The sequence below is a fragment of the Lagopus leucura genome, unplaced genomic scaffold (genome assembly GCF_019238085.1).
Source record: "Lagopus leucura isolate 7727_CA_CO unplaced genomic scaffold, USGS_WTPT01 153-6_obj-0_obj, whole genome shotgun sequence".
In the NCBI taxonomy this organism is placed as follows: domain Eukaryota; kingdom Metazoa; phylum Chordata; class Aves; order Galliformes; family Phasianidae; genus Lagopus; species Lagopus leucura.
In genome coordinates, this window is record NW_024963191.1 from 7,051 (window position 1) to 28,641 (window position 21,591).

The following is a 21,591-nucleotide window of genomic DNA, read 5'->3' on the forward strand; positions in this document are numbered from 1 at the left end:
ACTGTGTTGGGGTTCCTCTGCCGCGGCTGGGGGAGGAGCCCGAGGCCAGAGCCCAGCCTGGGACAGACCCCGCAGCCGCCCACCCCACGCTGCCAGCCTTCCTCCCGCTTTATTTTCATTCCCACCCTTCCCTCAATTCTTCTCCTTCTTCCCTCCCAACCCCTTCCCCTTCCCTTTGGCACGGCCGGGAGCCGAGGGGACTTTGCACCCCAAAGGCAGCGCCGTCACCCCGCTGCGGTGCAGCCCAAGGGCGAGCGCAAAAATGCTCGCTTCTTATCGGCGAGGAGAGGCAGGCACGGTGGGCAGGGTTAGCGCTGCCTTATAAGCAGGCAGCAGCGTCGGGAAGCTCCCTCGCAAGGCTCCAGCGCAGCTCCCACCACGATGCCCGCGGCTTTAGGGCTGCTGCTGCCGTGGCTGAGCCTGGTGGGTGCCCTGCAGCCGGGGCTGGAACCGCCCGAGTTCGACCCCACGGAGGCTGGGGCCGTTCTCTTCGCCGATGCCTACAACAGCACGGCGGAGATCGTCCTGTTCCAAAGCGTGTCCGCCAGCTGGGACTACAACACCAACCTGACGACCGCCAACGCTGCCCTGCAGGTGGGTGGTGGGATGGGGACAGCGGGGGGTGGGTGCTGCTGGGGGGAGGAGGGGGAGGTTCGGGGTCTGCGTCCACCTTCCTCTCCTTCCTCCTTGTAGGTTCCTTCCTTAGTGCCCCAAGGTGTTGGCACAGGGCTGGGACTCTCAGCCTGGGAATTGCAATGTTTTCCCCCCAAATTGTCCGTCTGGTGAGCCTCCAGCACAACAGCCCTGGCCCCACGGCAGCCCGGGTTTATTTTTAGAGGTGTTCCCCCATTCCCAGCACTTTTCACTTCCCTGCCCCCCTCTCCTCCCCCCCTTCCCACATCGGGTCAGGTGTTAAGTGTCCCTGGCCCTGCCCCCTCCACATCCCTGGCACTGTGCCTTGCCAGAGCCCCAAGTGTGAATATGCAGCGGGGTGGCACCGGGGCAACATTCTGTCATCCCCAACCCATGGGGACAAAGCTGGCTTTGGGGACACGCTCCAAACGTGGGAAATCTGACATGTGCCCAGCTGGTGCTGGCAGATCCCAGAGGAAAGCGATGCTATGGGTTCCCTGCAGGTGTGGAAGGGGTTGGCACGTGCAGCTGCACAGCTGTGCCTGGCCCCTGTTCTGCTTGGACATTCCTCTAATGCTTGTTGGATAAGGGGAGCTGCTATGGCCACAGCACAGGGACACACACGTGACGTGGGGACAGGGATGTGGCTTGGGGTTATGGACATGATGGCATGGGGACACAACCACAGCGCTGTATGCAGCTCAGAGCTACATGTGCCACCCCCCACAGCAAATTGGACACAGGATCAGCACAACCTATACGTGACCAACTTGCATTTGGGGACCTGTGTGTCACCTCTGTGCGCTAAGCAACCGTCGCACAGCCCCAAGCCTGGCCAGCAGCCTGTGGGACAGGAACACACATTGTGTGCTGCTTGTTGGTCCATGCAGGGCACAGCAGGGACAGGATGGGGACGAACTCTGCCAGGGCTGCTGTCAGCTTGGCAGGACACCCCATGTTCTCCCTCCAGCCTTTTAGGGTGAGTTGAAGTGAGGTCTGGGTACACACCCAGCTGCTGCCTTTGCGGATGTTACAGCGGGTACAGGGACCTCTGGGCACAGTGGGTGCATCACAGCCACATGAGGCAGTGGGGTTGGAGGCACCCCAGAGCAGCTTGTTCTCTTTCCCATGTTAATAAATACCTCAGGATCACTCACTGTGCATTCACTGTGATGTCAGTGCTTCTTGAGCCAGCCCCGCTCCCTTCCCAGCAGCTCCCCGATGGTTTTTGGGATGAGAGGCGGGAGATAGATTGAACTCTTCTGGCTGCTGTGCTCAAAGTTTTGCCCCCCATGGGAGATGCTCCCAGTGGTTTGCAAAGCACCTAGCACACCATTTGCCCAATCCCAATGCAGTGTTACCCCAGGCAGAGGGAGAGGAGGGGATCCGACCTCTGACATCAGCCCATCAAAGAGACAGCAGGGATGTGAGCTGCATGACTCGAAGACTGAGCACCAAAGGGTTAATGGGGTGACCCAAAGGCTGAATCTGGGGGGGATTTGGTGAACCCTTGGGCCAGGTAATCCCTGCTCAGAGCTATAGCACAGAGGGGCTGAGCCAGCTGTGTGATCCCCCAGGACCTGGCACCAGAGAGGTGGCCCAGGGGGCACAGTGACACTGGGCAGCAGCAGCCCTCAGCCATGCAGGGATGGGCAGAGAGATCCTGGAAGGACAGAGGGGTCTGGGGCAGAGATGGCAGCCTCAGCTCACACCATCAGAGCTGTCAGGAGAATTTAGGGCATGATTGGTCTGACCAAACACAGGCGGCTGCTCCAGGAGAAGACAAAACACAGCTGGACTCTGCCTCCTGCATCTCCTGGCTCAGAAACAGGGTGCTGGAAGGGATCAGATCTCCCTCACGAGCCTCCACACGTAGTGGGGACTCCCATGGGTGGGGGGCCCTTGCTGTGGGGTGTCTCTGGGTGATGTCCTTAGGGTGAGGCTGGAGGCACCAGGATGTCCCAAGGAGGGCTCCTGACTTTGCTTCAGGCATCTCCCTCCCTGCCCCAAGCAACCTCCAGCCCCACTGCACTGCAACTCCTATCCCTGTAACTGCAACTCCCATCCTCCCAAGAGAATGTGGAGATTAAACTAAAACAAACCAGGCTTGTTGGGGCCAGGCTGGAAACGCCACGAGTAACAGTTAATGAGCTCCATAAATCATTCTGGGATGGCATAAGGCAGGTGCTGTGTGTGTTCTCACTGCCCACTGCTCAGGCTGGGGTTCTCCCAAAAAAATCAGTGTTTGCCTATTGGGTGTGTGGATGCTACTGCCTGCAATGAGCCTTTTCCCAAAACTGTGGCTGCTGGCTGCAGCTCCAGCTGCCTAAATAATTCCCACGGTGCAGGAGCTTCTGCTGTCCCACAGCCTGAAAAGTTATGTTGGGGCTGGCAGAGTTGGAGGCTGGAGATGGTGGGAGCCCCAAAATTGAGGGGTTGCATCTCCAAGGCAAATGAATGCTCCTTTGCCAGGTGAAACCCAGGTGTGGGGTTCATAGGGCACAGAGCAGGGGTTGCCCACGTGGCATGGACTTCCCATCCCTGTGTCCCCATCCCACCCAAGCAACAACATCGCCTCCAAAACAGTCTCAAATGCCACCTCCTTGTCTGCAGCTTTGGATTCTGCTGGAAACTGCTGTCTCTTTCTATAAACGTCACTTGGGGATGTCTCTGTTTGTCCCCACATGTCCCGTGCCTTCTGGCTTGCACAAACCCTCGTGACACTGCGTGCAGTGGCACATCCCCCTCTCTCCATGCAGGTCGAGGCATCGCTGGAGGAACAAAACTTCACAGAATTGTGGGGCAAGAAAGCCAAAGAGCTGTATGGCAACATCTGGAGCAATTTCAGTGACACACAGCTGAAGAAGATCATCGGCTCCATCCAGACCCTGGGGCCCTCCAACCTGCCCCTGGACAAGCGGCAGCAGGTAGGTGATATGTTGGTGAAGCCCTGGAGATGCTTGCATGCTGCTAAATCCTCTGAAAGCCATTTTTCCCTGAGCATCCAGACCCCTCTGCTGGCCCTTCATTGTGTTTTGGAGGGATGATGTGGAGTGGGGAAGTGATGGAGGGGAAGATGGGATTTGTGGTTCCCCCTTGGAGATGCACGTGGCTGGTATCAGTCCCTAACATCAGCACAGAGCTACCTGTGAGGAGGAGCTGGAGATTTCCTGCTTACACTGAGGGGCTCTGGGTGTGCCCTGGATACCATCCAACATATACCCATGGTTGGAGACCAGCTGGCTCAGCTGCTCCTGAGCACAGCCCAGCACTGGGAACATCAGGATGGCCTGAGACTTCCCCTTAGTAGTCCTGAGCTTGCAAGGTCTGCAGCTTAAGTGCAAGTAAAATGCTCCAGGCTGCAATGTCTGTGCATCTCTGCTGGCTCTTGGGTTACCTCTCCACTGCAACATAGCTTGGCTTGTGAACCCACTGATACAATCCTCATAGAAGCAGCATTGGCCCCGGTTCCTTCCTGGAAACCTATCCCTGATAACAGAGAGCATCACATCTCCCCACACATCATCTGCATTTCCCCCTGCTTGCACCCTCTGCCGTCATCCAGCACTGTCCCTTCCGCCCACCCCAAGCAGAGGAATGGGGGAGAGAGAGGGACGGAATTTCCTTCCCTGGGAATGAGCTCCCTGGGCACGTTCCAGGAAACCTCCTGTCGCTATTGTTTGCTGTTGTTGAAGTTTGGAGAAATAAATACCCTTCCCTCCTCCTGCTCCTTTTTTAATTTCTTTTTTTTTTTTTTTTTTTTTTTGCCCTCTCTGATAAACAGGCTGTTCTATCTGATGAAGGGCACTATAAATAGCTGTGCTGCAGGACATGGAGGCTGTGCATGGGTTGTCTGTCCCAAAGAGCCTCTGCACAACGAGTGCAGAAATGATGCTCACCTCCCCCCAAAATTGTGTTGTACAAACATACTGGGTCCTCTTCCAGACACACTCATGTGCTCTGGAGGTGGGAAGTCTTTGTAAATCCCGCCTGAACAGCCATTCCCACCCCCTTCCAGCCCCAATGCCTTTTCCCTCCCCACAGTACAACACCATCCTGAGCGACATGGACAAAATATACTCCACAGCCAAGGTGTGCCTTGACAATGGGACCTGCTGGGATCTGGAGCCAGGTACAGATTGTTCCCATCCCTGTCCCCTGCCTCCCAGTGACCACATCCAGTGTGCTCCGATCCCCAGCTCCTCAGCGGGTCATGGTTGATAGGATCCTGGTTCGTGTTCATGGGGTTGGGGATGAAGAATGGTTTGAAGGATCTGGAGCACAAGTCTGGAGCACCACGGTGGTGATGGGTTGATGGTTGGACAAGTTGATCTTAGAGATCTTTTCCAACCTTACTGATTCTATGAGTTGGGCACAGTAGGGATGGGTTGGTGGTCGGACTTGATGACCTTTGTAGTTCTTTTCCAATCTTATGTTCTATGATTCTGTGATCTGTGTCCGACGCAATGATGGTGGCACCTCACAGACCTGCTGTGGGACGTGCCCTGCTTCTGCTCCCCCTTCCCACTGGGCTCTCATGTCCTGCTTGTCCCCTCTGTCCCAGACATCTCAGACATCATGGCCAGCTCCCGCAGCTACAAGAAGCTCCTCTACGCCTGGGAGGGTTGGCACAATGCTGCAGGCAACCCACTGCGTGCCAAGTACGAGGAGTTCGTGACGCTGAGCAACGAGGCGTATCAGATGGATGGTGCGAGCAGGATGGGGGATATGGGGGGGGCCAGGGGTGGGAATCAGGCAGTGTGGTATCCCGTTCTCCCCATCCCTTATGCACAGAGCTTCCACTTCCCCCTGCCCAGGTGTTGACACCTTGAGGTAGGAGTAAAATTCCCACTGATGCTCAACAGTCCCAGCTCTTGGGGCTGGATATAGGGGCGGCCCTTTGGGGTTAAAGCCAGGGGTCATCACTGCCTCCCTGCAGGATTTGAGGACACAGGCAGCTACTGGCGCTCCTGGTACGACTCCACCACCTTCGAGGATGACCTGGAGCATCTCTACAACCAGCTGGAGCCACTCTACCTCAACCTGCACGCTTTTGTCCGAAGAAAGCTCTATGATCGCTATGGCTCCAAATACATTAACTTGAAGGGCCCCATCCCTGCTCACCTCCTCGGTAAGGGCCAGGGGTGCTGGTGGGGCTGGAGAGCTGTAACAGGACTGGGGGGGGAAGGGGAGGGTCCCAACTATTGCTGTGTTTCTCTTCCTCTTGTCCCATCTCTGTCTCCACTCTTGCTGTTCTCTGCTTTCAGGCAACATGTGGGCTCAGCAGTGGAATAATATCTATGATCTAATGGTCCCCTACCCTGATAAGCCCAACCTGGATGTCACAAGCACCATGGTGAATCAGGTACAGGGCTGAGGGACTTGTTAGTGGCACCAGTTAGAAAAAAAAAAAAAGGGAAGGTATTGGCCATACCATTTAGCCTATGGGGGTGGTTACCCATATCTGCATGTTGAACAGCAGAAAAGCCATTTTGGAGGAGGGTTAGGGACACAGGAATGACTCCACTTCCCCTCCAGCAATGGTCAAAAAGGCAGCGGATGAGAAAAGGGTATGGTGATGCAGTGGGACCAGTTCTGGGGTCTATATTTACACCGTCCCACATGTCCTACCAGGGCTGGAATGCCACCCACATGTTCCGGGTCTCGGAGGAGTTCTTCACTTCCTTGGGGCTGCTGGAGATGCCACCTGAGTTCTGGGAGAAGTCCATGCTGGAGAAGCCAACAGATGGCCGGGAAGTGGTGTGTCATGCCTCAGCGTGGGACTTCTACAACCGTAAGGACTTCAGGTGTGTGGGTCATGCGGGGTCTGCAGAACAAGACCCTCTTCAGTCCCCCTTGATGGTTATCATTTTGGGTACCCCCAGCCTGACCTTTCCCTTTGTGGGATAAGTTTTCGAGGTACCACACTGCTCTTCTTTCCTCTTCACTGAGTTTACATTTTCCACATGGAGTTCTGCCACCCTGTTAGGGACCCTGAGGTCCTATCAAGGGGTGCATGAGCAGGGCAGGAGCCCTCACCTGGCTCAGGTAATGCTGCTTTCACCCCACAGGATCAAGCAGTGCACAACAGTGACCATGGAGCAGCTGTTCACAGTGCACCACGAGATGGGCCACGTGCAGTACTACCTGCAGTACAAGGACCAGCCTGTCTCCTTCCGTGGTGGTGCCAACCCTGGCTTCCATGAGGCCATTGGTGATGTCATGTCCCTGTCCGTCTCCACTCCTGGCCACCTTCAGAAAATTGGGCTCCTCAGCAGTGCTGTCGAGGATGAAGGTACGGCAGCTGCTCTGCAGAGGGTTGAAACACTGCCTGTGGCACCAGAAAGGGAGGGGGGTGTGCCAGGTTAGGCTGTGGTCTGGCAACACAGCACAGAGAAGAAGCGCCATGCCTTTTACTCATGCTTATTTACAAGCACAGACCCTTCTTTTCTCTGTGGATCCATGCATGGATCCCTTCTTGGCTCCATAGACAGCCCCTTCTTGACTCATGACTACATGGACATTTCCTGCTTGTCTCCATCAACAACCCCTTCTTGACTCATCAAATCATAGAATGGCCTGGGTTGAAAAGGACCACAGTGCTCATCTGGTTCCAACCCCCTGCTGTGTGCAGGTCACCAACCAGCAGCCCAGGCTGCCCAGAGCCACATCCAGCCTGGCCTTGAATGCCTGCAGGGATGGGGCATCCACAGCCTCCTTGGGCAACCTGTTCCAGTGCCTCACCACCCTCTGAGTTCATCCTTTTCACCACCAAGAGCAGCAGTTCCATTCCCCAGCAGTCCCAAACCTGACAGCAGCATCTCTATGCTTTATCAGCATCAGTCTTTCTGGTGTTTCCCCTCCCCTCATCAAGAAGCTCCCAGGAGCCCCATGAGCAGCTCTGCAGAAGTAGCACTGAGCTCTCACGTGCTCAGTCACGAGGGCAGTCAGTGGATGACACATCTGCCTGCCAGGCAGTGCAGCAGAGGAGGACTTGTCGCTGCAGGACACTGCCTAGCTTGGCAAGGATCTCCTCCCTGCAGCCACCTCTCAGCCAGCACGTCAAAGCAGATGGCAGCAGAGCAAACAGAGTGTTCACAGCCTCCTGCTGCAGGCGGCTGCTTTGCAGAGGGAGAGTCCCGGGTCCTCCCGCCTTGTCATTAAATCCACTCCATGACGGGGAAGCTGTCACAGCACACAAGAGTGCTGGGCCGGTGCTGTACAAGCATGGAGCAGATGGTCCCTGCCTCCAGGCATCGCTGTCTGACTAACGGGTCCTTGGCTGCCACGCCAGCACTGCGATGGCAGCCAGCAGCCCTTCAGAGCACTGCTGCCAACCCTCCCCGACCGCACAGCTTCAGCTGGCTCTCCAGCTGGTCCTTCTTCAACCTGCCTTTGCAGGGTTTCCCCAGGGAGCAGGGAAAAGCAGATGTCACCACCTGCTGTGCTTCCCGTGGAATGGTGATTGCTGTCCCAGTTTTGACTCCAGTTCTGAATCCAAACTGTAGCATTGTTTGTTGCACCGTATCAGCTCTGGGAGCAAACCCCTTTCAGCCTGAAGACCTTATAGAGTGAACGTGTGCATTACGTTACCCTCATCAGAGACCTTTTCATGCTGAGAGCCAGGTTGAGGGCAAGGGAACACTGCGTTTGTCACTTCCAAGTTGCCCCAGGCAGGAGCTGCAGCTAGAAAAAACCTCCTGTGCCCCATTGCAAGCTTCACTAGAGAGCAAAACTACAAGTTGAAATGCTGTTCCAACTGCTCATCCAGCTCTCCTCACCCTCGTGGCAACAAAAAGTCTGGTGACCTTAGTGCTGTCCACCCAGGCTCATTCCCAGCCCCATCCAGGCTCTGTTCCCTGCAGAAAGCAACATCAACTACCTGCTGAAGATGGCTTTGGAGAAGATTGCCTTCCTGCCCTTTGGCTACCTCATCGACCAGTGGCGCTGGAATGTGTTCAACGGCCGCACGCCCCCGAGCCGTTACAACTACGACTGGTGGTACCTGAGGTAGGGATGGTCAGCAAGGGTGGAGGCATGCATGGAGGCTGAGGATGTGCAGGGAGGGAAAAAATGGCAGTGGAAATGGCTGGCTGGCTGGATGGATGGATGGATGGATGGTTGGGTTGAGGAACGCAAATACAGGAAAGGACACAACTGTTCAGCTCTCTTTAGCACCGTGTCTTCTTTTCCTGTTCCCTTCCTTGCTTCATCTGGCTTCCTCTTTCCAGTTTGTATCTTCATTCTCTGTTGTCTACAGAACCAAATACCAGGGTATTTGTGCTCCAGTTTCAAGGAATGAAAGCAACTTCGACCCCGGAGCAAAGTACCACATTCCTGGGAACACCCCTTACATCAGGTAGGGGAGATACTGGGAACGAGTGGGGGTTTGTGGGGCTGCAGGGACCCCAACTCTTCAGATAGAGGCTGGGATGCATTGCTCCTGCTCAAGACACAGAGAACATCCAATGCTTGGTAGCAAAAACAGTGGGGAGCAGACGTGTGGCAAGGTGCCTTCAGCCGTGCCCTGGGACACATCTGCTTCCCTTTGTCCCCAGTGCTCACCTTCACGGGCTTCCTCGGCAGGTACTTTGTGAGTTTCATCCTCCAGTTCCAGTTTCACAAGGCGCTGTGCCAGGCGGCCAACCACACCGGTCCCCTGCACACCTGTGACATCTACATGTCCAAAGAGGCTGGAGACAAACTCAGGTGGGGACAGAGGAGGGTCGGGACAATCGCCACGGGCAGATGTGTGCGTGGAAGCTGATGGTGTGCAAGGAAGAAAGGAAGGAAAGAAGAAAGGAAGGAAGGAAAAAGTGGCCATGGAGATGGCTGGAGAATAGCTTTGCAGATGGATGGATGGATAGATGGAAATTCATGGAAGCACTGGGGTGGGGTGAGTGGTCCTCACCAGAGTCCTGCTATTATCCCCATCACTAGCTCCACCCAGACAAGAGGTCACTGAAGCATGTTTGGTTCCCATTGACTCCCTGGGTGTTAATGAATGCATGAGAATGTGATGGAGAGTTTTCAGTCCCCAAGCACAGGATAGCTGGGGGGCTTCAGTGGCAGTTTTCCAGGTTTGTGTCCCTCTCAGGAACAGTATCTTCAGCCCTTGTGGTGTTGAGATTCCACCACTGCTTTTTTCCCATCCATGCCCTGGTCTCATGCCAACTCTTACTTTCCCATTCCATTGCAGGGAGGTGTTGAAGGCTGGGTCTTCCAAGTCGTGGCAGGAAATCCTGTTCAACTTCACTGGCACGGATAAGATGGATGCTGGGGCGCTCCTGGAGTATTTCAGCCCTGTCACCGCCTGGTTGCAGGAGCAGAACAACAAGACCAACGAGGTGCTGGGCTGGCCTGAGTACGACTGGCGTCCCCCTGTCCCTGAAGACTACCCTGAAGGCATCGGTAAGGCTGGGACTGGGAGAAGCCAAAGGAAATCACTAAACCCTAGGCAAGACAAGAAGGTTTCTGCTGCAGATAAGTGGGGCCTCCACACCAGGAAAAAGAGAAATACTCAGCCTAAGGGTGTTGTTTCCTGGGTGGTTTCATCTTCCATTGAAGCAGGTGCCATTCGCCTGCCCAAGTGGGTCTAGAGTGTGTTTGTCCTGATATCCCATGGGACGCTTCCATCTGCAGCCTCCTCCCAGGTTGTGGCATCCTTTAGTAGACCTGCAGCTGTGGGAAAGATTCAACCATGGAAAGATGCTCTCGTAAACGGGACTTCCTCTCTCTTCCCTCATCTTCCTCTAGACAAAATAGTAGATGAAGAACAAGCTAAGGAGTTCTTGTCCGAGTACAACAGCACGGCTGAGGTGGTGTGGAATGCTTACACTGAGGCATCCTGGGACTACAACACCAACATCACTGACCACAACAGGGAAGTCATGGTATGGAAACAACCCTGGGATTGTATGGGGAAGAACATGTGAGAAGCCATGAGGATGGTGGCAGCTGTGGCATAGCAGGCGGTGCTTCTGGTGATGGCCTGTCTCAGGGATCTCCCTCAGGTGACTCCTCTCCTGTCTCCTGTTTTTACAGCTGGAGAAGAACTTGGCCATGTCCAAGCACACCATTGAGTATGGCATGAGAGCCAGGGAGTTCGACCCCTCGGATTTCCAGGACGAAACTGTCACCCGCATCCTCAATAAGTTGAGTGTCCTTGAGAGGGCAGCCCTGCCTGAGGATGAGCTGATGGAGGTGAGCTGCAAGGGGACAGAGCAGGGCTGGGTGTCCTTTGCCACTATTTTGTGTGAAGACAGGTTTCTCCCAGCTCTTAGGAAGTAGCAGTGGGCAGCTGCCCCTGCCATTGCAGAAAGTGATGGTTTGGGACCTTCTACACAAAGGGAAGGTCCTTGCCTCCAGGGTTTCCCACCCAAATGTTGTCAATGCCATCCTGCAGTGGGGTCCAGCTGCTTGGATGACAGCAGCACCTTGTGTGCTGGCCCAACACTTTCCGTACTGACTCAACTTCTGGGCTCACACAACCTTCCAGGACAGAGTGAAAGGGGCAGAAGGAAACACCCAGAGGCTGTGTTGTTCCCCAGGAGCAGGAGCAAGGATAAGAAGCTCACATAATGCGATCTCCTTTGCAGTACAACACCCTTCTCTCAGATATGGAGACCACATACAGCGTAGCCAAGGTCTGCAGGGAGGACAACACCTGCCACCCCTTGGATCCTGGTAAGAGCTGGCAGGGAATTCAGTGGTTCTTCTGCAGTAGCCTCAGGAAAGAGGGATTCTTCACAGGGGTACAGAGAAGGGTCACCTTCCACCCTCTCTGTGACGTCCCCTGAGCAGTGCATATTGGGTCTAGCATCTTTGCAGCAGGCCAACCCAACCAACACCATCAGTCTGCCTTCATTGCTCTCTCTTCAGACCTCACAGACATCCTGGCTACCTCACGGGACTATAACGAGCTCCTCTTTGTCTGGAAGGGCTGGCGGGATGCTTCTGGGGCGAAAATCAAGGACAAATACAAGCGATACGTGGAACTGAGCAACAAGGCAGCTGTGCTCAATGGTCAGTGTCCTACTCCTTCAGACGCCCACCATCACCTTGGAACCCTGTGAGCAGGGAATTGAGATGATCATCCAGATCAGAGCCAACATCTTGGAGGTCCCACCAATTCTCATTGGGTCCTCTGTCTCACTGGGGAAACCTGGGGTGCAAGACTTGTCCAAGAAGGAAATTGACAGCTTCTGTTCTTACTCTACCACAGGATACACAGACAATGGAGCTTACTGGAGATCCCTGTATGAGACATCCACCTTTGAGGAAGATCTGGAGAGGCTGTACCTCCAGCTGCAGCCTCTGTACCTCAACCTGCATGCCTACGTACGTCGAGCCCTGTACAACAAATATGGAGCAGAGTACATAAACCTGAGGGGTCCCATTCCTGCTCACTTGCTGGGTAAGGGCTTTGCTGGGCAGAGTTGTGTTTCCCAGAAAGAAGATTGCTACTGGCCTAATCCTGTGCACAAGTTGAGAGTAACTGGTTGCCTTTTCTCTCCTCTCCGTGTCTCCCTCCTGCACTTCCCAGGCAACATGTGGGCCCAGTCATGGTCCAATATCTTCGACCTGGTGATGCCCTACCCAGATGCCACCAAGGTGGATGCCACCCCAGCCATGAAACAACAGGTCAGTGCTTTCACAGCTTGAACTGCCCCTTGGGAGCCAATGCCAACACTGCGCAATGCTTTGATGCTACCAAAAACCTCTATGAAACACCTCTGTTCTTTCCCCATCTGGACGTACTACAGGCTGGACCCAGCTCTAATTGCCACCTACAGATCTCCCCTCCCAGAAGGACAAGACTGTCCCCAGCCTCCCTCCAGCAACCCCAGGAGTCTCCACTGCCCCTCACCAAACCCTCTGTCTGCTTCTCCCCAGGGCTGGACACCCAAGATGATGTTTGAGGAGTCAGACCGTTTCTTTACCTCCTTGGGCCTCATCCCCATGCCGCAGGAGTTCTGGGACAAGTCCATGATTGAGAAGCCAGAAGACGGGCGGGAGGTGGTGTGTCATGCCTCAGCCTGGGACTTCTACAACCGCAAGGACTTCAGGTAGGATGAGGGCACACAGACCCACTGGTAATCAAGATGCTGGCATTGCTGGCAGAAGCCCTCATGGCAGGTGGAGGGCAATCCACGCCTACCCCAACTTGCCCTGGAGGATGAAAAAGGCAATGAATACCAGCAGGGAATGGGCAGGGGCAGCAGGAAGGCAGGAAGATGGCCAGAGACCGACTCCGTGGAGCAAGACCACCCCAGTCTGGCATCAGACCTGGGGAGGGGAGACATGGGAAGAGACCAAAGAGAAAATCAGCTTTATGGGGTATGGTCTTTCCTGAAGATTTTCACCCCTCACCACTGCCCTCTGTTCTTTCCCCCTCCCACTTATCCTCATCCAGGATCAAGCAGTGCACCGTGGTGAACATGGATGACCTAATCACAGTGCACCACGAGATGGGCCACGTGCAGTACTTCCTGCAGTACATGGACCAGCCCATCTCGTTCCGTGATGGAGCCAACCCTGGCTTCCATGAGGCCATCGGGGATGTTATGGCCTTGTCTGTCTCCACCCCGAAACACCTGCACAGCATCAACCTGCTGGACCAAGTGACAGAAAATGAAGGTGAGCTGGCATGGGAACACCACACAGCACAGTGCTTGGGGAGGCAGCTGGAAATGTCGGGGAAGAAGGTACCAGGGACATGCACAGTGTCTGAGTATCAATGGAAGGGACAAGATGCAAGAGGGACACTCTGCTGTTGGGTGGAATGATCCATACTGGGTGGGGAAGTGGCTGCAGTACTGTCTTGTTCACATCTTCTCACCCTGGGCAGAAAGTGACATCAACTACCTGATGAGCATCGCCCTGGACAAGATTGCCTTTCTGCCCTTTGGATACCTCATAGACCAGTGGCGCTGGAGGGTGTTTGATGGGCAGATCAAGGAGGATGAGTACAACCAGCAGTGGTGGAACCTCAGGTATGCTCACATTCAGACCTCTCTTTGGTGCTTGGCCATCATTCCTCTTTGTGTTTTCTCCATGTGACCCAGTTGACTGCAATGGGGACGTGGTGGGATACATAACCCCTCATCCTGTCCTCACAACCCTCCATAACTCAAGCTGGACTAATTCTCCCTCTCTGGCCCAGGCTGAAGTACCAGGGCTTGTGCCCACCAGTACCAAGGTCTGAAGATGACTTTGACCCGGGGGCAAAGTTTCACATCCCTGCCAACGTCCCCTACATCAGGTGAGCAAGCAGAGCTTGGTCAGGGGGCACCTCTTGGATAAATGAGCCCATGCAGAAGTTGGATTTGGGAACTCCCCAGCAAGGATGGGCTCATCTCTCCAAGTAGCTGTAAGCACATGTTAAAAGGAAAAATGGCATCACCAGATTGGGCCAAATTGATGCAGATGGAGCTTCAAAGCCAGTAACGCTTCTCCAAGCTGAGATTCTGCAGGAGGGGGGGATTCAGCTCCCTTCACAGCCACTAGCAGGGTCTGTCCCCATGTAACCCTCCAGGTACTTTGTCAGCTTCGTCATCCAGTTCCAGTTCCACGAGGCGCTCTGCAAAGCAGCTGGGCACACGGGACCCCTGCACACGTGTGACATCTACCAGTCCAAGGAGGCTGGGAAGCTCCTGGGGTAGGTGTATGGGCAGGGCAGGGCCTTTATGTCCAAATACCTTAAAGTCAAGCTGTGGCTCAGGAAGACAGAAGGCAATGCAGCTCCTGGTGCCCCATCCCTTCCTTGTTCCAGCCACATCCCCGTCCCTGGGCTGTGGGACCCTGGGCTGAGCGCTGCAGCTGTGATTGCAAAAGCAGCCACTAGATGGTAGCTGGGACCCTGGCAGGGGGGAGGGCCCCTTTCCCCCCCCCCCCCCCCCCCTTTCCCCCCCCCCGCCCCCCCCCCCCCCGTTCCTTAGGGAAAACAGCCCCCTCGCTTCATGGAATTTGCCTGCAAAATTAACCCTTTCAACCCATAAAGTGAACTGCATCAGGCTGAATTCACTTGGAGGGTTTTATTCCAACATCCTACATGAAAACCTCTCTCCATGCTCACAGCCCTGTGGGTGTCAGAAGGCATAGACTGTGCCCCAGGGCTGCTGGCACCAAGAACCCCACGCCCTGGGGAAGATGAGGGCCATGAGGAATCCACTGGATCCAATTTCTCCCCCCACAGAGATGCCATGAAGCTGGGTTTCAGCAAGCCATGGCCTGAAGCCATGCAGCTCATCACGGGGCAGCCCAACATGTCAGCAGAGGCCCTGATGAGCTACTTTGAGCCCCTCATGACATGGCTGGTGAAGGAGAACACGAAGAACGGGGAGGTGCTGGGCTGGCCCGAGTACAGCTGGACTCCTTACACAGGTACAGGTGGGAATGGGCTGGATGTGGTCCACGGTGGGGGCAGATTTTGGTCCTCACCAGGGTAGGGATGCAGTTCATGGTAGGCATGGAGCTGCTCCAGTGCTCCTTGGCCACCCCGAAAACCACAGGGGATTTGGATGCCTCTCATTGATTTCACAGCAAGCTGAGTCTCAAGCAAACAAGTCGCCTAAGAGCCCAGCCAAGTTGGGGCAGGTGACCCACTGCACCCAGCCCAGAGCCACCAGCACCAACCATATCCCTCCTTTCTCTATTTTCCAGCCACCGAATTCCAAACTGCCACTGACACAACTGATTTTCTGGGCATGTCTGTGGGCACCAAAGAAGCCACTGCAGGCGCCTGGGTCCTGCTGGCACTGGCACTTGTCTTCCTGATCATCTCCATTTTCTTGGGTGTCAAGTTGTTCTCATCAAGGAGAAAGGCCTTCAAATCCAGCTCGGAAATGGAACTGAAATAAGGCAGCCACAGACGGGGGAGCACAGACAGGGTGCGAGCGCGGGCACTTGGGCAGCTGGTGGCAATGCTGAGGGCACTTCTGCCCACGAAGCCATGGGTTTCCACAGCCCAGGATTCCTGTCTCCAATCAGGTTGGACATTAATTTTTTTTCCACTATGCAAGAGCCAAAGCAGAAAAGAGCTATTTATTTGCCAATATCTGCATAAAAGGAAGAGAAATTCAGGCACCGGCAGGCACGGAGCCATCAGGGACTGCTCCTGTGCCCAGAGGGAGTGAATCCAGAGCAAACCCCCACCACCCATCTCCAGCCCCTGTGCCAGGATGGGCAAAGCCATGGGGGCTCCAAGTGACAGAGGGCAGGCTTGGGAGGGACAGAGCATGCTTCTGACCTCTGCCCATCCCTGGTTTGCCCATTGCTGGGCTGTTTGTTTGCATGGATGAGAAATAAACCCATGTCTCGTTACCCCCAGTGCAGCAGCTCGACTCTTTCTTGGGGGTGGGGTATCTCAGTGGGATGCTCCAGCAGTGAATGATGTGCACTTATGTAAGAGCCAGGGGGGGCTCTGAGGTCAGCGATCGCTGCCCGCTCTCCAGCTCCGATTATCTTGGGATCAGCAGTGCTTGAGGCTTTTTTTTTTCACCCCCATCTTTCTTCTGCTTCTGTAAATAAAACTTCGTATTTGTTCTGCAGTGATTAGGTGCAAAACTAATCCCAGGCCAGGGATTATTGCAGCCTTAAAGAGCTGCGGTCTGCTGCAGCCCCAAGCAGGAGGGGAAATAAGGGGATGCAGGATGGATCCTGCTGTCTCTCCCATCTGATTGCCTCCACTCTCAGCCATCTCTTACATTGGGAAACTGAGACCCCAGAGGCACCCAAGAAGAAGGCAGATGTCTGCCCAGCCATGCTCAGGTTTGCTGCTGTTTGCTTCCAACCCTCCTCCATCCACGCACAATGCACTCACAGGGAGGGGCCCCCACCAGTTACTTTTCTTCCCACCACATTCCCTGGGCTGAGAAAGCAGCTGCCCCAAACACCCATGCACACCCACCCCAAAGCAGCTGCCCTGTGTCCCAGCACACTAAGCACTGTCCTTACCCCAAATCCCATCTCACAGAACAAAGACTTCATGTCATATCCCATTGCAAGGTGAGAGCTGGTGTGAAGCCAAGCTTGTTTCCAGCCCCATAGGACAGGCTGATGCAGATGTGCGCCATCAAGCTCTGCTCATTGCTGGTAATTTTGAGCCCCGTGGCTCCTTTCTGCACAATTAATGAAGGAATGAGGTCTCCAAGGTCAACAAGGTCCTGCCAGCATCATGAGAATTGCTTTATGGAGAGAAAAAGAGCCGCATTGAACACTATCATTCAGGGGCTACAATACAAGTCAACATCAGAGGATCCACAAGGAGCTGAATGTCCTGGAAGAGGACATTAGACAATGCCACAGTGGTGGATGATGGGTGCACTGAGCACTGATCTCCTGATCAGAGAGGCAACACAAGACAAATATTCACCCCAGGAGATGGACACCACGTTACCTTCATCACAGATCCAGGATTTAACCACACAGCAGGACAGAACACCAAGTTGCTCCCAACCCAGCTCAAGGCAAAGCAAAGATCCCAACCTGAGTTTAAATGGAGTGTTTGAGCTGTGGGTGGGAGAACAGGTGAAGTTTTCAAAGCAATCAATAATTGCTGATGCCCTCAGGGCTCTGCTAACCCATCCCCGATGTTCTACAGGACACCTTTAAAAGGAGGATGACTTCCCTTCCCCGTTGTGATAACATCTGGAGAGATTTTGCTGCCTTCTGGCTTCTGCATCATGCTTCCTGCTGAAATTAGGAGGCTTGGCAAAATTGCTCCCTAGGAAATAAAAGTAAATAGAAAAGAGTGGGGAAAAAAAGAGAAATTCCCTTCCAGTTCACATCGCTCCTCTGAGGGGAGCTCAGAAAGCATCAGCCCACACCTGCAGGGCTGTGCTGGGGATGTGTGCGCACAAAGCTCGCAGAGGGCAAATCCACCTTAAAAACCCCACAAATCAAAAGCAAGAATCACGCTGGGTTCCTTTTTCCATCTCAGGGACCCTTAGGGCACAGCAAAAAAACAAACGAAACGAAACGAAAAAAAAAAAAAAACGAAACATTTTCCAATGTTTTTGTGCTTATTATCCACACTCAGCTGCAGGAAGGTGGCTGCCGGGGGGGACCCCATGTCACTGGGGCTGGAGGGGGCCCGGCCAGACCAGGTCTATTCTTAGCTGGTGGGTGGCCAGGCAGGGCGTGCAGGGCTGCGTTCCTCACATTCCCCTTCCCCAGGGACAAGGAGCGCCTGGAAACATGCAGCAGCAGCTTGGCAGCAACCTGCACCCAGGGGCCAGCAGCAGGGGCCACCCTGGGCAGGGGATGTCAATAGGGGTATATGGCACAAGGTTAGGGTCACTGGGCCCCCTATCCCAGGAGCCTCACATCCCCCATGTTCCCTCCATCAGCCCCTGGGAAGGGACAGGCTGCTTCACCCAGGGTGGTCCCTATGAATGTACCACCAGCTCTGTGCTGCTGTTTCCTGTCCTTGTCCCCCCTGGCAGTGCCACTCCTGCTTCCTTGGGATGTACCAGAAGTGGGACCCCAAGAAGTCACCTCATCCTCATGCCCACCATTCAGTGCACATGGGACAAAGGGAACCATCCCCAGTCCTCCTGCTTGAGCCAATAATTTCCCCGCAGAGCAGGGAAGGAATTTCCATGAACTAGAGGTGATGACAGAGCGTGTCACTGAGCCCAAGAATTCAGCTCTCCTCTCCCTCAGCCAAGGAGGATTCCAGCCAAGCAGACTCACTGCAGCCACCAGCAGTCACCTCCCAGCAGCGTGACGTGTGGCCGCATCCTGCCCTTACCTGGACATCCCTGCAGCACTGAGTTGATTGAGTTATTGCAGCCTGCTGCTCACCCCATCCATCCTCTGCTCCCCACATCCACTCTCCTGCTGACCCCATCCATCCTCCTGTTAGCCCCATCCATCCTCCTACTCACCCCATCCATCCTCTGCTCACCCCATCCATCCCCTGCTCGTTCCATCCATCCTCCCAATCCCAAGAACAAGGGGAGAGCCATGATCCTGCTCTGTGCCTCAGTTTCTCCCTCTGTGCAGAGTGCACATGCAAAATGGTGATGAACTGAGCATGTCACATCCTGGAGCTGAGCTTCCATGGCTTTTTCTGCTGCTTCCAAATGAGAATTGGCCTCTGCTGGGGAAAAACCCCCATGACCTGGCTTAATGTCACCAAGTCCTACCCAGGTTTCCAGACTCCAAACGGGCCTCCTTCTCCCCGTCCATCCCTGGAGCATCTCCCAGCAGCCGAGGCACAAACACTACCAGGCAGGCAGGATGCCTGCGCCAATTCGGAGACAGCCCTGCTGGCTGCCAGCAGTCCTATCTTTCTGTCCTCAGCCTCACTCTCTAGCTGTGTTTGCAGCCCAGCTCTAATTACAGCAATGTGGAGGAACACCAGCTCACAGTTGGCAAACATTTCTCCCGGCAGGCGTCAGCCGGCAGCTGCAGCGTTGGGATTTGGGTGGTTGCCCATCCTCACCGAGCCCTGTGTCCCCATCCTGCCACTCCATACCCAATCCTATTCCCCCGACCCAACGCCTGCCCTGCGGCTGCAGGTGTGTTCTACCTCCCTGCGCAGTGCAAATATTTTATTTCCTGGTGTTATCCTGCAGAGTCCCGCAGCTCGCTGCCTGCCGGGCAAACCAAACATGCCCTGATTGAACCCAGACTCTGCAGGAACAGATGGTTTGATGGGGATTGCTGGTGCAGGACCAGGAGTGGACGGCACCCAGCACCTGGTCTTCCCAGGAAATCGGGAAGTTTCCCACTGATTTCTTGGGGTGTGGGAAGGAAGGAAGGAAAGAAGGGGAAAGGAATCAAATTTCAAAAATGCTGTTTGAGGAGGAGGAAGGAACTGAGCGAAGGAGGAGGAGGAGAAGAGCAGAGCAGGGAGAGAGGATTAATGCTCAGTTGAATTAGAGGGAGCCCTTCAGCTGCCTTGAACAGCAGGATAATTTGCCCAGAGACCCCAGTTCTTCCTATTTGGGATAGAATGTAAGCTCAGGATTAACTGCAAACATATGTTTAAGTCCCAGAGAAGCCCAGGGAATTGAAAGAAGCCTGGGCATAAAGCACTCCTGAGGGCATGGACTCACTGCCTCGTGGATGAACTGGTTTTGATGGGATGATATGGGAGACTGAGAGAGCCATGGGGGCAATGGGAGAATCATGGGGGCAATGGGAGTGCCAGTGGGGGATTAGGAGAGCCATGGGGTCACTGGAAAAGTCCTAGGGGCAATGGAAGAGCCATGAATGCACTGTTAGAGCCAGTGGGGGATTGAGAGAGCCTTAGTGGACTGTGAGAGAGCCAATGGAGGACTAGTAGAGGGAGCAGGTAGAACCATGGGGGCATTGGAAGAGCCAATGGGGGACTGGGATGCACATCAGTGCACTGGGAGAGACACTGTGGGCAATGGGAGAGCCAATGGGGGATTGGGAGAGCTATGGGAAGCACTGGGAGAGCCACGGAGGCATTGAGAGGCCCTTGGAGCTCAGTCGAAAATAACCTGAGAGAGAATGACAGGATGCATCTCCAGCTGCAAGGGCTGCATGGGGAAGAGGTTTACTAGAAGGATCTTCCATCAGATGAGATCTCCTGGCCAGAGAAATGAGGACTGAAGGGGCTCCACCTGACATGGCCAGAGGAAAACAAGGCCTCCCAGGCTGCACCAAAGACTGAGAGAGAGGCTGGGGGTCAGTCCTGGGCTCCCTCCCATGTCCAAAGCCCTCCTGGCACCCCCAGTCTCCCCTCTGTGCATCTGCTCACTTCTGGGGAGGGCTGGAAGCCAACACGTGCCCACATCATCGGGCACATCCACATCCACGTGATGTGTCCACAAACAGGCCGGGCTGATTTATGGGATGAGAGGAGGGCAGGAGGCCAACCTTAAATCCTGACTGCCCGGTGATTAATAATCAGAATTATGATCATATTAGCCATAAAAATAATAGTTTTCTTTCCCTTGCAGAACCGGTCACCCAGGAATCTTGAAGCAGTTTCATAAGGCTGAGTGACCGACGTCCCTATTTTCTAGTGAGGAAATTGCAGCACAGAGCTGTCTCCCTTGAGTCACCCAGTATATCAACAAGAAAACAGAGGAGGCAGGAGCCTGGACTCTGTGTCCCTCTCCCTCCCCCATGCTATTAAGCTGCATCTCTGTAATATAGAGCAAAATATCCTCCACGACTCGCAGTAAATCACGGCAGAGGCAGTGTGCAGAGTGGATGGGGGGGAAGATAATGGGTTTTTCACCCTGTTCAAGAATGGAATAAGTTTTTCTCTGCTGGGGGAAGGCTGTCTTCCATGACAAACAGGTAAAAGCAGCAGCACTGCTCTGCAATGGGCTTTCAGGGCTCCTGGCTGTGCCCACCCACTTGCATTGCTGGCCAGGGGACAAGAGGCGGCTCTGGTGGGCACTGCTGTGGGTCAAGTGCCCCACGGCAGCCACCCAGTCCTCGTGAGTATTCCTGAGGTGCTCTGGAATATTAATTGAAAATCCCAGCAAAATACTCCTGCTGATGATAATGGACCATAATCCTCTTAGACCAATTTCATGCCTGAAAAATTATGCATAGCAAAATAATAATAAAAAGCCCCTCAGTGGACACTGCTCTTAGTAATGGGCTCAGGAGAAGAGGGCTGGCCTGGGGGGATTGCTCAGGAAGGGAAGGGAGGTGGTCCTCTTAGCTTTATTCACAAACAGACAGGTGGGCAGGAGAAGTGCTGATCTCCGGGATCCGTCTGAACATCAGCTCTGGTAGGGCAGCGTGGGACCCTCTGTCCCTCCTGGATACCCACCGGGACCCCACCGAGCTCATGGCTCTGGATGACCTGAGGCCTAAGGGTGGCCCACGGGACTTCCTGAGTCTCCCACATCCCACGGAGCCCCCCGTGCTCCTCGTCTCCCCCAGGGACCCTCTGTGCCCACAGAGCCTCCTACCGGGCCGGGTTCCGCCCTGTCCGAATGCCCCCGTCCCAGAAACGCG

The 21,591-nt window shown here is 54.7% G+C and overlaps 1 protein-coding gene across 1 annotated transcript; it reads left to right on the forward strand.

The window, feature by feature from the left end:
* Positions 1-90: 90 nt before the first annotated feature.
* ACE (angiotensin I converting enzyme) lies at positions 91-15,957 on the forward strand. Its single transcript, XM_042891213.1, has 25 exons — positions 91-594; positions 3,393-3,560; positions 4,678-4,765; positions 5,198-5,341; positions 5,573-5,764; positions 5,901-5,998; positions 6,268-6,440; positions 6,705-6,928; positions 8,499-8,643; positions 8,894-8,992; positions 9,220-9,342; positions 9,833-10,044; positions 10,390-10,526; positions 10,678-10,836; positions 11,232-11,319; positions 11,515-11,658; positions 11,858-12,049; positions 12,179-12,276; positions 12,529-12,701; positions 13,049-13,272; positions 13,484-13,628; positions 13,799-13,897; positions 14,171-14,293; positions 14,831-15,018; positions 15,298-15,957. The coding sequence occupies exons 1-25, from the start codon at positions 382-384 to the stop codon at positions 15,492-15,494; spliced, it is 3,846 nt and encodes a 1,281-aa protein (XP_042747147.1). The 5' UTR covers positions 91-381; the 3' UTR covers positions 15,495-15,957.
* The last annotated feature ends 5,634 nt before the right edge of the window (positions 15,958-21,591 follow it).

Bases quoted from the DNA above. Each gene is read 5' to 3' on its own strand.
- ACE (XM_042891213.1), top strand. From the start codon at position 382: ATGCCCGCGGCTTTAGGGCTGCTGCTGCCGTGGCTGAGCCTGGTGGGT. The intron at 9,343-9,832 runs GTGGGGACAGAG...ATTCCATTGCAG, and splicing joins GAGGCTGGAGACAAACTCAG to GGAGGTGTTGAAGGCTGGGT. The intron at 13,629-13,798 runs GTATGCTCACAT...TCTCTGGCCCAG, and splicing joins CAGCAGTGGTGGAACCTCAG to GCTGAAGTACCAGGGCTTGT.